The 15938-nt window shown below is 38.2% G+C and overlaps 1 protein-coding gene across 5 annotated transcripts in view; it reads left to right on the forward strand.

Annotated features, from left to right (window-relative positions):
- ARID4A (AT-rich interaction domain 4A) overlaps nucleotides 1-6410 on the forward strand; it is a 65299-nt gene extending 58889 nt beyond the window's left edge. For all 5 annotated transcript variants that reach the window (XM_023726231.1, XM_023726233.1, XM_023726229.1 and 2 more), the window contains 2 exons: nucleotides 225-371; nucleotides 3229-6410. In XM_023726231.1, coding sequence (XP_023581999.1) covers nucleotides 225-371; nucleotides 3229-3332 — 251 coding nt within the window. In that variant the 3' untranslated portion in view covers nucleotides 3333-6410. The remainder of the gene's footprint in view (nucleotides 1-224; nucleotides 372-3228) is intronic.
- The last annotated feature ends 9528 nt before the right edge of the window (nucleotides 6411-15938 follow it).

A 15938-nucleotide genomic window follows, 5' to 3' on the forward strand; every position in this document is an offset into this window, starting at 1 on the left:
ATAATAATAATAATATATGTTCTGTTTGAGATGTATCTCTAAAGAACTGTTACTCATGAATTTAAGGCATCCCTGTTTCCAGAGCTATATTTAGCTTAATATTGCAAGTTCTAATAAACTAAGATTTTTGTTGATTTATGAATTGGGCTTTTGATAGAACTGCAACTAATTTTATCTCATAGAATTTTTAAAAAATCCAGATTAACTTTTTTTTCCCCTTTTAGATGAATTAGATAATATGAACAGTACAGAGAGAATCTCTTTTCTTCAAGAAAAACTACAGGAAATCAGAAAATATTACATGTCATTGAAGTCTGAAGTTGCAACTATAGATAGGAGAAGAAAAAGATTAAAAAAGAAAGACAGAGAAGGTAACTATTATAATTTTTCTCTCCTCGTTTTTCAAATATGTATACCATCATTTTAGAAGATTTGGGATTTGCCACTCTTCGAATATACTACACATTCATTAATTGTTTTTAGATTCCCAGTGTTTTGTTCTGTTTCTGTTGTTGAAGTGAATGGGTCAACAACTGAGTTAAGTAGAATAAGACCCATAAAGGAACTATAATCTTTTATATAAAATGTGTGATTTTACTAAATGTGGTGGGTCCTGAAGAAAAGCTTACTCTCTGTGAAATTCACTCTTTACCCAACAAACACTTATTGGTTGTCTGTTGTCAGGCACCATATTTTTTATTATGGGGTTCAGCAAAATGAATAAGGTTAAGGCTTATTCTCCAGGAGGTTATCTTGTTGGGATCATAAGTCATGTCAAAAACAACTACCTTATCAGATAGTTCATCTTAACAACATTAATGCTTACCTACCACAGATGAATAAGATACAGGCCTTGCTCTCAAAGATCTTAACGTGTAGTAGGACAGTGTGCAATGAGGGCCCTAAAACTGATACTAACAACATAGGAGTTTAGTGGAAGGAGAGAGTACCTTGGGGTAATCATGGAGAGGGAGTAGTGTCTAAGCTAGACCTTAAAAATGTGTAGGCCCTGGACTCTCTCTTAACCCAGAACTAAAACCATCCCCAAAGCCAACTCTTCAGACAAAGATTAGACAGATTATAAGACATAAAATGATACTCGTGAAGAGTGTGCTTCTTTGTTCAAGTAGATACACGAGACTAAATGGGCAGCTCCTGTCCAGAGGCGAGATGAGAAGGCAGAAAGGGACAGGAGCTGGTTTAATGGACACGGGAAATCCAGGGTGGAAAGGAGGAATGTGCTGTCACATTATAGGGAGAGCAACTAGGGTTACATAACAATGTGTCTGTAAATTTTTGTATGAGAACTAACTTGAGCTATAAACTTTCACTTAAAGCGCAACTAAAAAAAAATGTGTTGGATTGATTGATAGTTAAACATGGGCATGTTCATATCCACTCCATCCCAAAACCCCACTAAAACAACAGTAAAGAAACTAAAAGGCCTGTGTCCACAAGAACAAGGGAAAGGGACAGCAGACTACAACAGAAAAGAAATACCAACAGCATTTCTTTTGGGAAGCAAATGGACTATTTTAAGTGTCCCAGCAGATTAAAGAATGCTAAAACCTAAGCTTGCACTGGGACAAAACAAGCAAGCCAATTCGTTCTACATAATTCTGCATAACCCCAGAAAAACTCAAAATACAGGCATCGTGTACCTTTGAAGGCAGGGGTATGGGGTGAGGCTGAAAAATGAAAGTTTGTCAAAAATGGAGGAGCAATTGGGTCCTCTCCTCCCACGCTGTGAAGCAAAGCTACCTGTTTTACAAACTCTAGCAGAAAATAGGATGTTAATTTACTGGAAAGTGTTGGGGAGATCATTAGAATTGTAGACTCAGGAATACCAGCTATAGCTGAGAGTGGGTGTTAAGGGTTAACCCAGAAATAATGAGATTGAGTGAAAGTTTGTATATTGAATGGTGAGATCCCTATCCTTTTCCAACCCAAGATCTTATCTTCTTGGTCCCTGAAATACAGCAGCCAGGCTTATGCTCATTCTTGGGAGGAGACTGGAGGGAGGATTCCTCTCTGGAAAAACTGATCAGCCCAAGAGATATGACCTACACGTAGATACCAACATTTGGAGGTTCCTGAACCAAATAGCAAGATCCTTGCCTAATCACCACATCTACATTGCCCCTCACTGAAAGCCCTGCCTACTTACAGCTTCCAGTCTGCTTTTCAGTGTCCCTCTCAAATATGGAAGCCACAGATGACCAGAAATTTGAGAAGAGCCTCTGCAGGAAAGACAGAAACCAAATCTGAAAAAGAGAATAAAAAGGAACTTGGAAAAAACTGAGTCAATTAATGTACCATATTTTAAAAAACCCACAAAGCTATAATTAGTATCATAAGATAGAGGAAAAGATACTGCAATCTTGAAATAAGAATATGATACTATTTTAAAAATTCAGAAAACAAAAAAGACCTCTTAAAAATTAAAACTATGACAGCAGGAATTTAAAAAATTCAATAGAGAAGATAGATAAAAGAGATAAACAGAAGAGACAGTAAAGCTGAAAAATCCCAGTAGAAAGTCAACAAGACAACAGGAAACAAGAAATAAGAGATATATACAATCTGCCCAGGAAGTCCAACTTATGAATCAGGATTTCTAGAAAGAGCACTAAATAAACAGAGGAGGAAGCTGTCAGTTGAAGAAGCGAAGCTAAGAAGACAACATGGAATCCAGCGAGCAAGAAATCCCACACAGGAAAACAGGAAAGGAAAATCTCAAAGTGATAGTGAATGGAACCTCTGGGAGGACCATTGCATAGCAGGCCTAGAAAGCAACTAGTTTAAGAATTGGGTGGAGCAGGAGAGGGGTGGTCCAGGGGGGATGTTTCTAAAAGAAAAAGGTAGAACTGATAAATTACCTGAGGCTTGACCATATTAAGAGGAGTTTGTTTCTGATTTGGGCAAGCCAAGTTCCTTTCTGGGATCTACCAAGTAAGTGTTTAAGAGTTTCTATCTCTTTAGTCTTCACATTTTATCGTGCCTTTTTTGAACTGGTAAGTTTTTAGTAGTTACTTACTGACCAAAGACTGATCCCACTCAATTGAGCCAAACAAATTTTTTGATGACAGTTTATGACTTCATGCAACATTTTAAGAGGCCTATAACTAAAGTGTGTAATGTATTAAGAATTTTATTTTTAATTCACCTTTGGCTGGCTACCTTTATGCAGTAGCGTTTGAGATTAACATAGTTGTTTTGATTCCACAGTGTCTCATGCGGGAGCCTCCATGTCATCTGCTTCATCAGACACTGGAATGAGTCCCTCATCAACTTCTCCCCCACAAAATGTACTTGCTGTAGAATGCAGGTGATAAATGTTTTCTCTGCCTTCCCAGCAGTTTGCTGCCATGGACATAAATCCCCAAACCCTGAAATACAACCACAGAAAGCACTCAACTGGTTTGACATTGCCAAGTATATCCTGTATACTTTCCCAGGCTGGATTGTATCTACTCCTTTCTCTTTTCTTTCTTCCTGTTGCAAAATATAAGCTGATTAATAATTGAAGGTTAGCCAGCCTGCCATATTTGTCATAATTTTTCCCCTTTAATTTTTTTCATTTTTTTGTGAATATAGAAAAAGGGCACTTAGTGAATTTGAATTTGTATAATAAAGCTTTCAGATGTTATAGAAATCATAGATAAGCAAGTGCACATGATAAACATCAAAATATTATCCAGCTGAATAGTTACTGCTGCACTTTCACTAAGATGTATTTGAACACTTGGTGAGTAGGGGGTTTATGTTGTATGTGTTGTTTTTTTGTTTTTTATTGTTTTTTATTTTTGTGGAAGCACTTGCTATTTAGAACTGCCAAAGTATATGTTCAGCAGTGTGCCCAGTTTTAAAGGTGTAAATGGGACAAAATAAATTGTGAAAGGAAGTGTAGTTGACTGAAAACTACAGTTGTAATAAGTCTTCCACTTTTTATAGGATTTTTGAGCACACAATTATGCAAATATTTTAATGTTTATTAATGTTTACAGTGGAATTGTGAATAAGTTTTCAGTGGACTATCTTATCCCTTGACAAAAATATTTTGTCTTTTTTCTATGTAATTTCAGAGTTTTTATTTTGTTACAAAAAGACAAAAATGAAATATATAACAACAATGAAGTTATTTAACAAGATTTCTAAAGCTGAAAATTTTGTGTAAAATAAGGTATTGCAACTTGTTAAATATATTTATTCAGACATTGGATGTTGTATTTTTATGTATTTTTAAAAATATTAATAAAACTGAAAAAAAGAAAATTCTAGGTTAATTCACTCTTTGGATGACAATAGCTCTCAGCTGTCCCTTTTACAGGAGGTTGTGTGCAGCAGCCTTGCCTGTATTGAAGGGGGTCTGTCTCAGTCCTTCAAACAGAACTATTAATGGGCATCTGGATCATTAAAGTATGTCCTCATGTAGAAACTTTGGCAGTCCTAGTATTGAAGCTGTTTTGAGGATCAGATTTTTGGTTGCCCTTAAGATACTTTGTCAGTTTTTATGTTTGCTATACTGCCGAATAAATTCATATCTCCCAAAGTTGAGATGCAACAACTAAGTAAAGCAACTATGTATGCTTTGTCTGTGAATTGTGCCACAGACTGATATATTTTGTAAATAATTCTTCCAAAATCATGTATTTAAAGCAGTTTTGCATATACATTATGTAAAAAGGTGATTTTTTTAAACTCAATTTTTAAATTCATGTTTGTACATTGAAAGGGGTTTTTTAAAGCTCCTTTTCTGTGTTTAATATGCTGTAGAATAATAACCTAGATGCTGTAGACTGTATATCAGGATCTGATTTACAAGAACAAAGTCAGAGCTAAACACTAGTGATGACCTAGCATTACTGAAATCATTGTTTCTTAATTTCATTTTACCACATTGTGAACTTGTGATTCAGATTCCTTCCATTTTCGCAGAGAATTAAAAACAAAAGAGTACTCTTGTAAAATGCACTTTTCTGTCTTTTCTTTGCAGAGTATTTCAATGTAATATAAAAATGGAGCTCAGTGGACAGTATTAATAAAGGCCATGTTTAAAACATAGGCTTTATATTTTTTAGTTTTCTTTTAAGTGATTGTTTTGTCCTAAGTGCCAGTAACTTAACAGTTGGAAAATCAGGCTTCATAAAGTAAAACATTTCAGTATATTCTTCAGTCTTTATTTAAATAAAATATTTATACCTTTCAATCATAAAAATGAAAAAAATGTGCCATTCAAATCCAGTTGGAGCTACGATTCATACATTAGATATTTTAATGATTTCTTTCAGTAAATCTGAGATAACTAGTTATCATCTTGGGTATTGTACCTTCTGATTGTTATGTCTGGTAATGAAGTATTAGGACATTGCTACAGAGCAAAATTATATTCATTGAATATGAATAGAGATACTTAAAATCCTTTTATTTTGGAGCTGGAAGAGATTATGAAATTAAGTGACTGTTGAATAGGTATTATAATTCAAATATTGGGCATATAAATGTACATTTTCTCAAACATGTTTTGAGTTTAGCTAAGCTTTGACTAGATAGTTCTTGCATGTGAAAGTAAAAGATTCTGTTGAACAACTGCTATCTAAAAAGGTGCTGTATGTAAAATCGGGTTATTTAAGTATTTATGGAGCTGTTATAATTTTCCATTTTGTGCTTATATTGTTCGTTGCTTTGTGTTAAATTTCTGGTTTTCCTGTCCTTCACTGAGAAATAATGTTTGTATTTAGCACTTTTTAAGACAACTACATACTAGGTCTTTGAGGAAATTGCTTTAAATTATGTAAATCTATACAGATTAAGCTATTAATTTACACAGTGGCTGCAACAATGGGCTCAAATATAGCAACAATCGTGAGGATGGCACAGGAACGGGCAGTGTTTCTTTCTGTTGTACGTAGGGTCGCTATGAGTCAGAACTGACTAGACAGCACCTAAGAACAACAAAAAGCATATCTTCCTTATAAACCCTTTAACATGGCTATCAACATTGTAAAAGCATTTGACACTATATAGAACCACACATACCACTTATTACCAGAATTCATTTATCAACAATTTATTGAGTATCTTCTATGTGCCAGGCATTGTACTAAGGCCCAGGAGCCGCAACATTGAACAAGACATAAAAGGTCCCTGTCTTCACAGAATGTATAATCTAGTGGGGTGGATGTTAAACAGTTAGGATTTATGTAATTATTAAACTGCAGGTGTGATAAGCATATGAAGTTACAGCATGCCAGGAGGTAATGATACAGAGCCCAACTAGTTTGAAGGCAGAAGTGACCTGGGAAGGCTGCAGAGAAAGGGACATATAAACTGAGTCCCAGTGAGGATTATGAATTGGCTAGGCAAATGGGAGGAGAGCTAAGAAGGGTGCAGTGTTCCAAGCTGTGAGGGAGGAGAGATTGGTGGTAATGAGCCAGGGCAAGAGTAAACCTGAGGCAGGAGCCAGCTCAAACCGGGCCATTCAGGCATTGTCCAGACCTTGCACTTGCCCACCTCTGCCTTTGCTCCTTCTGTTCCTCCCACCACTCTCATCCCTGTTTGCCTAGAGCTAGCTCAAAATCCACTTTTCCATGAAGTTTTTTCTGACTTCTTACCACCATCAGAATTTGTGCTCCCAAAGCATTTTTCTTTTCTGTATTATTTTACTTCACAATTTATCTTCTAATATGTTTACCTGTATATGTGTCTTTCTACCCTACTAAATGATTTGTTCCTTAAGTACTCCATAGTCATAGGTATATCCCACTAAGTGCCAGGTCCAGTGTCTAACATAGGAGGTAGTCAAACGATGTATAATTGAGAAAAAATTACTTCTGAATTGCTATTGTTCCTGTTTTTCATGAGTGATCCTTATGTACAAAGCCAAATATTTAAAAGAGGACTTCGAGGTTCTTCTCATAAAGTGATAATGTTAAAATAGCATTTATATAGTGTGAGGACTGAGGTGTGCCTGACCCAGGCCATGGTATTTTTGGTCGCCTCATATGCATGCAAAAGCTGGACAATGAATAAGAATATGGAAGAAGAACTGATGCATTTGAATTATGGTGTTGGCAAAAAATACTGAATATTCCATGAACTGCCAAAAGAACCAACAAATCTGTCTTGGAAGAAGTACAGCCAGAATGCTCATTACAAGTGAGGATGGCAAGACTTCATCTTATGTACTTTGGACATGTTATCAGGAGGGACCAGCCACTAAGGACATCATGCTTGGTAAAGTAGAGGGTCATCAAAAAAGAAGACCCTCAACATGATGGATTGACACAGTGGCTGCAACAATCGGCTCAAACATAGCAATAATTACGAGGATGGCGCAGGACTGGGCAGTGTTCCGTTCTGTTGTACATAGGGTCGCTATGAGTCGGAATTGACTCAGCGGCACCTAACGACAACAACATAGTGTAAAATAGACTCGTTTAACAGTCTAGTGCCCGATATTCTTAAAATAATCATGAGTTATTTTTCCTTCTGTCCCTGTTTCTTCTTCCCTCTCATTACTTTCATGTGGTTACACACATTTTTATCCCTTTACAGAAAGAGTACAATATATGATAGCATTCCTCATAAGAGAGGGTTGAGTGACACTTAGAATGGAGTTTGCACTAGTGAGGAATTTCTAATGAATACATGCTTAGTGTTTTCTCAGAGTAGGAACAGTTTTTTTTTTTTTTTAAATATTTTATTGTACTTCAGGTGAAGGCTTACAGAACAAATAGTTTCTCATGAAACAGTAGTACACATGTTGTTTTATGACATTGGTTAACAACCCCACAACATATTAACCCTCTAAATTCTCAACCTTTTTTTTTTTTTTTGGGTGAAAATACACATAGCCAAAGATACACCGTTTCAAAAATTTCTACATACACAGTTCAGTGACATTGACTATGCTCTTCCAATTGTGCTGTTATTCTCACTTAAGATGAAGTCTCATTTAACAGTTACTACAAATGTTGCCCTATGACAATGGTTAACAATCTCACAACACATCAACAATATCCTCACTCAACCTTGTGTTCCCTATCACCAGCTTCCTTGTCCCCTTCTGCCTTCTGGCCCTTGTCACTGGACTCCTCCTGTACCTCGTTGGTCTCATTTGGTTTTATGGGGCTGTCCACTCCCAGGCTGAACAGTGAACCTCAGAGGTAACTTCACCACTAAGCTAAAAGGGTGTCTGGGGGCCATACTCTCGAGGTTTCTCCAGTCTCCTTTAGGCCAGTAAATCTGGTCTTTTTTTTTTGTGAGTTAGAATTATGCTCTACATCCTTCTCCAGTTCTGTCCAGAACCCTCTGTTGTGATCCGGGTCAGAGCAGTCAGTGGTGGTAGCCGGGCACCATCTAGCTGTACTGGACTCAGTCTGGTGGAGGCCTTAGTAGCTGTGGACAATTAGTCCCTTGGAGTAATCTTTTCCTTGTATCCTGGAACACTTTGCTTTTTTAAAAAATACTTTAAATGTATTGCAAAATCAAATGATACTTTCCAGTGAGAAGCCTAAGAAAATGTTCATACAGACCCATTATGCATCTTTTTAAACAGAACAAAAAGAGCAGTATGTATAATTTTGCAATCTGTGGTTAATATAATTATGAAGTTATCTTCATTTTGGAATCCGTATCATGTAGAATTCATTTTGAGAAGTTCTATTCTGCAAAGCCCAAGGAACTTCCATATATAAACATACTTTTAAAAACATGAATAGGATTTTCTTGTTGTTAGTTGCCATCAAGTTGGCTCTGACGCATGGTAACCTTATGTATAACAGTGAAACTGTCTGGTCCTGAGCCATCTTCATGATCACTGGTATGTTTGAGTCCACTGTTGTGGCCATTGTGTCAGTCTACTTCATTAACGGTTTCCCTTTTTTTTTAATTGTGCTTTAAATGAAAGTTTACGGTTCCAGTTAGTTTCTCATACAAAAATGTATACACATACAGCTGTATGACCCCAGTTGCTCTCTCCATACTGTGACAGCACACTCCTCCTTTCCACCCATGGATTTCCCATGTCCATTCAACCAGCTCCTGTCCCTCTCTGCCTTCTCATCTCGCCTCCGGACAGGAGCTGCCCATTTAGACTCATGTATCTACTTGAGTTAGAAGCACACTTTTCTCAGGTATCATTTTATATCTTACAGTCCAGTCTAATCTTTGTCTGAAGAGTTGGCTTTGGGAATGGTTTTAGTTTTGGGCTAACAGAGAGTCCGGGGGCCATGTCTTCCAGGGTCCCTCCAGGCTCAGACTGTTGAAGTCTGGTCTTTTTTCTAGAATTTGAGTTCTGCACTCTACTTTTCTCCTGCTCTGTCAGGGACTCTGTTGTGTTCCCTGTCAGGGCAGTCATTGGTGGTAGCCAGGCACCATTTGGTTCTTCTGGTCTCAGGCTGATGGAGTCTGGTTTATGTGCCCCTTTTGTCTCTTGGGCTCATATTTTCCTTCTCTCTTTGGTGTTCTTCATTCTCCTTTGCTACAGGTGGGTTGGAACCAACTGATGCATCTTAGATGGCCACTTGCTAGCTTTTAAGACCCCAGATGCCACTCACCAAAGTGGGGTTTCCCTCGTTTTTGTTGGTCATCTGCTTTACCAAACGTGATGTCCTTTTCTAGCAATTGGTCTTCCCTGATGATAATGTCCAAGGTAAGCGAGCTGAAGTCTCGCCATCCTTGCTTCTAAGGAACATTCTGGTTGTATTTCTTCTAAGACTGATTTGGTCATTCTTTTGGCAGTCCACAGTCTATTCAGTATTCTTCGTCAACACCGCAGTTCCAATGTAAGATTAAAATAAAAGAAATAATCAAAATGTTCATCACTGTGGGGCTAGCTAAATAAATTATGATACACTGATATGGTAGAATACTATGCAACTGAAAAAAGAACAAGGAAGCATACAGTATCTCTTGAAGGATGAAATGAGAACGTTGGTTGCCTCTCTGGGAAGGGGAAACTAGTTGAAGCACAGAGTTGGGAGGAATATATTCAGTGTACTCTTTTGTGTTTTTTAAGTTTTGAACCATATGAATGATTACTCATTCAAAATATAGATTTAAAGTCTTATAAGTGTCTCTGAAACTAAAATTAGTTCCAATTTTCAGTGTTTCCATTTTCCAATTCAGTTTAAAACTAAATTTTAGAGTCTAAACCCTTCATTTTAAAACCAAGACTTAGAGAGGTCAAGTGATTTGCCCATGTTCAAATAGATAGCTAAATTATAAATAACTGTGCTTATAAATCTTATTAAGGAGAATTCCAGTCCCCCATAATTTCTCTTTGATTTTACCAAGTGTTGTCAAAGATGTGGAAGAACTGAACTCCCATACAATGCAAAACAGTACAGTTACTTTGGAAAAATGTTTGGTAATTTCTTTAAAAGTTAAACATACGCTCATCATATGACCCAACCATTCTATTCCCAAGAAAAATGAAAACCTAAGTCCACACAGCACCTTTATTTATGATTAAAAACTCAAAACAAATATCCATCAAAAGGTGAATGGATGAACAAATTGTTGTATATCCATACAATGGAATACAACTCAACAACAAAAACGAACAAACTGTTGATACATGCAACAAAATAGATGAATCTCAAAATAATTATGCTGAGTAAAAGAAACCAAAGAGTACATACTTTAGGATTCCATTTATATAAAATTCTAGAAACTACAAACTGTAGTGGCAGCAAATCAGTGATTGCCTGGAGACTTCGTTGAGGGTGGGGTTAAGGTGAAGCAGGAGGGAGAGATTACAAAGGAACCCAAGGAAACTTTTTGAGGGTGATGAATGTGTTCATTATTTTGATTGTGGTGATGGTTTCATGGGTATATACATAATGTCAGAAGTGACAAAGGTGTACATTTTAAATTTGAATGCGTGCAGCTTGTTGAACATTAAAAAAAAAGAACCTTCTAAAGCAAAAAAAAAGTATAGGAAGCGTCCAAACCCGAGGTCACTATGGTTGGCTAGTACAGAGACTCAAATAATCAAGTCAGTGATTATTTTAGCCAGCTGAATGCAATGAGAAACTTCTGCTCCCTGCCAACCCCCTCGCACACCAAGTATGTCATGAACTTTTTGTATTTCATCTAACCAGAAATCTTAAGATCTTCCTTCTAAGGTAGGTATTAAAAAAAAAGAAACAAAAAAAAACCTGTTGTCATCAAGTCAATTCCAACTCACAGCGACCCTATAGGACAGAGCAGAACTGCCCATAGGGTTTCCAAGGAGCGGCTGGTAGATTCGAACTGTCAACCTTTTGGTTAGCAGCCAAGCTCTTAACCACTGCACCAAAGGTAGGTATAATAAGCCCAATATATTATTTATCCGTTTTGAATATAAATAAAAATCCTATTTTTCATAATTTACCTAAACCAAATTACGCCCTTTTTCCTGTAATATCTGAGCATGTCTCAAGTACCTTTTTGAAACACTGAAGCTATTAAGTTGGAAGTTTTACTGTAATAACTTGGATAGTCAGTCACTCCTGGCTAACACTTTAGGTGACCTGCATTTCTTGTTATTAGAGTTTATACTCTTATCCTTTCTAAGTTGTTAGTTTAATATCCCAAGGTTCTGCCTTATGTTTTAGTTGTACTGCCCTTTTTCTGATTCACTGTGTCTTCAACCTCCATCTGTTTTCTTTGTCTCAAGGTTCCCTCCCTCCTCAGTGCCACTGCCCTGCCTCACCTGCCTTTAGCCTTCTCTTGGGACACATCCCCAAGCCTTTCATTGAACCTGACCTCTGGAGATTCTGGTGAGTTATATCTCGTTAGTAAAGTATTGACATAAATAAGAGATGAGGAAATGGCTGATGTCTAAAAGAGTGATAATATTAAAAGCTATACGTGCAGATGTACACAACAAATATTGATAGAGTGCTTTCTGTATACCGTCTACTCCTCTGGCAGTGCAGGATTTTAGTACAGTGGACTCAATGTGACAGTAACAGACTTTAAAAAGAAAGAGCTGTCTAGTTCTTTGAGATGATAAATAAAATTGATAAACCTCCAGCCAGACTGATCAGGAAAAAAAGAAGACATAAATTGCCAATATCAGGAATGAGAGAGGTAGCATTAAGTAGAGATTCTACAGCTACTAAAAGGACAATAAGGGAATATCATGAACATCTTTATGCCAATAAATTCATCAACTTAGATGAAAAACCCCTTGGGAGATACTGTATATAAATGCAGTGCTTCTTCCTCTGACTCTAACCATCAGCTAGGTCGGATCTCACAAGTTCAAGGGCAGATCCTCCAGACTGCCAAGTGTGCTTAAGACTTCAGAGTCAACTGTAAACTCAGGCACCCCTACACCTCCCTCACTTCTGATCTGCTGACTACAAATTTAGAGGTACCCACTAATCCCCTCACCCCAGGCTCAGTAATTCGCTAGAATGGCTGACAGGACTCATGCTATACTTGTGATTACAGTTTTATTATAGCAAAAAGAATACAAATGAAGAAACCCAGAGGAGGAAGTCTGGGAGGATCCCCAATCTTTCATGTACCAAAAGACACACTACCCTCCGAGCATCGATGTCCTTCAGCCAGGAAACTCACTGAGCTTATGCCTAGAATTTTTACTGGAATTTCATTCTGATCCCCTGGGAACAGAAACATTTCCAAAAAGTTGAAGAAGAGGGAATACTTTCAACTCTCTATGAAGCCAGCATTACTCTGACACCAAAACCAAACAAAGAAATTGCAAGAAAACTAAAAACAATATACCTCATGAACATTTATGTAAAAATTCTAATAAAAATTTTAGAAAATCAATCCAATGATATATTAAAACGATAATACAACATGGGCCAAGTGTGGGATTTATCCTAGGTATGCAGGGTTGGTTTAACATTCAAAAATCAATCCATATAGTTCACCATATTAAAGTGAAAAAGAAAAACCATATGATGCAGGGAAAACATTTGACAAAATCCAACATCCATTACTGATAAAAACTCTCAGCAAACTGGGAATAGAAAATAACTTCCTCTACCTTATAAAGGGCAAGACCAAAGCTCTATAGGAATTCTGATCACCAAATCAGCAAGAGTGTTGTCTATATTTGAGAAGAAAAATCTAACATGGAAATTTGCTTGAATTTTTTTTCAGTTACTTTTACTTAAGGTCTCTGTGGCAATTTCCACTTTAGTAATTTGTTTATTTCTAATTGCTGTAATAATTCTCCGATGTCCTAGGTGTTCTTATTATGTCCCTGAACACCTACCTAGTCCAGTTTCCCTGGCCGCACCCATTTCCATGTACCACAAGGGCTAACTATGAGCTCAGTAGAGGTAAACGATGGGAATGGGGAGGAGTAGAGTAGTGTTGTTAGAAGACAAGAGCAATCAGCCTAGAAAAAGATCATTTGGAGCTGGGATAACCAATCATCAAGATTCTGGACGAAAAACCATTCCCAGATCACCTTTAACAGTTACTGGATGCTGATTTGGTCTTCTATTTGTGTTTACAATCAGGTGTTGACAATAGCCAGAGTTCCCAACTAAAAGACTAAGTTGTGGAAAAAAATATACAATACTCAATGAAACATTTGTATGTAATTTACACCTGCTAACTCAAATTGTGAGGCCAGAGGCTACTTCTCAACCTCACTGGTATTCACAGCATGATGAACATCTTGCTTTGCATATACTAGGGGCTTGTGCAGTAAACAGCTATGGATAACCTAACAAAAAGATACATAATTCATTTAGTTCTTAAGGTTCTTAACCTAGCATATTCCTTCTCCTTGGCTTAACAGAAAAATTACAAAAAAAAAAACCACTTTAGTATTTGGGTTAAAGTCTTACCTCTTTTTTTTCCTGCTACGTCTGCTGAATAAGGCAAATATTAGAAAGAGAAACATCTACACCAGCAAGTATCGAGTCTCTCAGGTAACTGTTTTTGCTCAGAGACCTCTGACTGCCAGGCCCAAGGTGGCAAGTAATGTTTTTCCTAGGCTAAATGTTGCTTCAAAAATTCCTTGCTCCTGGGAGAGACGGTTCGGAAGCAGCGAGGAGTTGCCAGACCTGACCCAGCAAGAGCCTGAGCCTTTCAGGCCTGATCAGCTTGGGGGTGAGTGGTGAGGCAGGCAAGCAGCGGTGCTCGGGAGGCATTTTCTGCACGGGGAGAGACCCAGCAGCAGAGAGTCTACTCAGCTACCCAGAACCAGTGAGAAGCAGCCCTCGATAGGCAAAAGAGAAGTACTTGTGTCCGGCCTACCGCGCGAATCAAAAACACCCCCCTTAGGGAAAAACCTCTCTCCCATTTACCTCCTCACTCCCTGCTCTGCACTGGGTCCCAGACCGGCTTCAGCAATTGCCGAGTCCCCTGGGCTGGAAGTAGGATCTGTCACATGCCCTGAGCCATTCTCCCAGCCTTGGAGAGTGAACAAATTAACAAACGGGAAAAAATAAACTGCCAGCTCCCCTAAGCCAGGAACTCAGGGTAGGCACAGCTCCTTTCCTAGGCACAGGCATAAGGAATCCACGGACTTTGAGTACCTTTCCCCCTGCATAGACTTGTGTGGGCCCATTTCAACAGTGTAGGCCCTCATTACTGCAGTACAACAGGTTATATACCTGAAGTCTAACTTCAGCTGTTTCAGCTGTGAAGTGGCAGGTTCATGAAATTTGACACTGCCCATTAAGCAAGGTCTTCACCTACCCACATCAGGGGCCTGAGGACTGGTGGCTCTACCCATGCCACCCAGCCACCTGTGGTAGGGGACCAAGAATAAGAGGTGCCCCCCAGTCCTTACAGCCAACAGCACTGGGTGCTCATAGTCTGGCTGCAAAACCCACCCACCTACGCACTCTAGGAAACAGGGACACGCCTTCCTCATGGACAGTCAGAGGTGGCCGTAAGACCCCTGCCTTGCCTACAGTGTGTCCCCCTGCTGCAGCCAGATGCTTGTGCCTATACCAATCACCCATGCCTGTCTAGGTCTGTAGGTGAGAGGCTGCACCACACACTTGTTGGCTGTCTACCTGGGCACCTGAGCTGAATCCATACAGGAAGAGTGGGTGGACTCCTGAGCGCACATACCTAGTAACAGATCTAACCACCTGGTGACAGGACATTAGAGCTTCAAAGGTGCCAATAATCAAACTAGCTCGCACCAGCAGCCTATTTGGGCATATCAAAACAAAACAAGATAGCAGCTAGGACACAGTAAGCAAACACAAAATAAGTAAATGTAATAACTTATTGATGGCTCAGAGACAACAGTCAATATCAAATCACATAAACAGGCAGTCCATGATGGCTTCAGCAAGCTCCCAAAATAAAGAATCTATAAATTTTCCAGAGGAGGAAAATTTCTTGGAATTACCGGAGGCAGAATACTAAAGATGAATATATAGACCTCTTCAAGAGATTAGGAAGGAAATTAATCAAAATGCAGAACATGCAATAGAGGAAATTAAAAAGATTAGAGAAGAGCATAATGACAAATTTAACAGGCTGTAAGAATCCATAGAGAGAGAGCAATCAGAAGTCTAGAAGATTAACAATAAAATGTCAGAATTAGACAACACAATAGAAAGTCATAGGAGCAGAACTGAGCAATGGAAGTCAGAATTAGTGGGATTGAAGATAAAGCACTTGACACCAACTTATTTGAGGAAAAATCAGATAAAAGGATTTAAAAAAATGAAGAAACCCTAAGAATTATGTGGGATTCTATCAAGATGAATAACCTACGAGTGACTGGACCACCAGAACAGGGAAGGATAACAGAAAATACAGACAGAATTGTTGAAGATTTGTTGGCAGAAAACTTCCCATAACGTGAAAGATGAGAAGATATCTACGCTCATTGAACCCCACATAAGGTAGATCCCAAAAGAAAGTCACCAAGACATATTATAATCAAACTTGCCAAAATCAAAGATAGAGAATTTTAAGAGCAGCTAGGGATA

This window comes from Trichechus manatus, unplaced genomic scaffold (assembly GCF_000243295.1).
Source record: "Trichechus manatus latirostris isolate Lorelei unplaced genomic scaffold, TriManLat1.0 scaffold00010, whole genome shotgun sequence".
NCBI classification, from domain to species: Eukaryota; Metazoa; Chordata; class Mammalia; order Sirenia; family Trichechidae; genus Trichechus; species Trichechus manatus.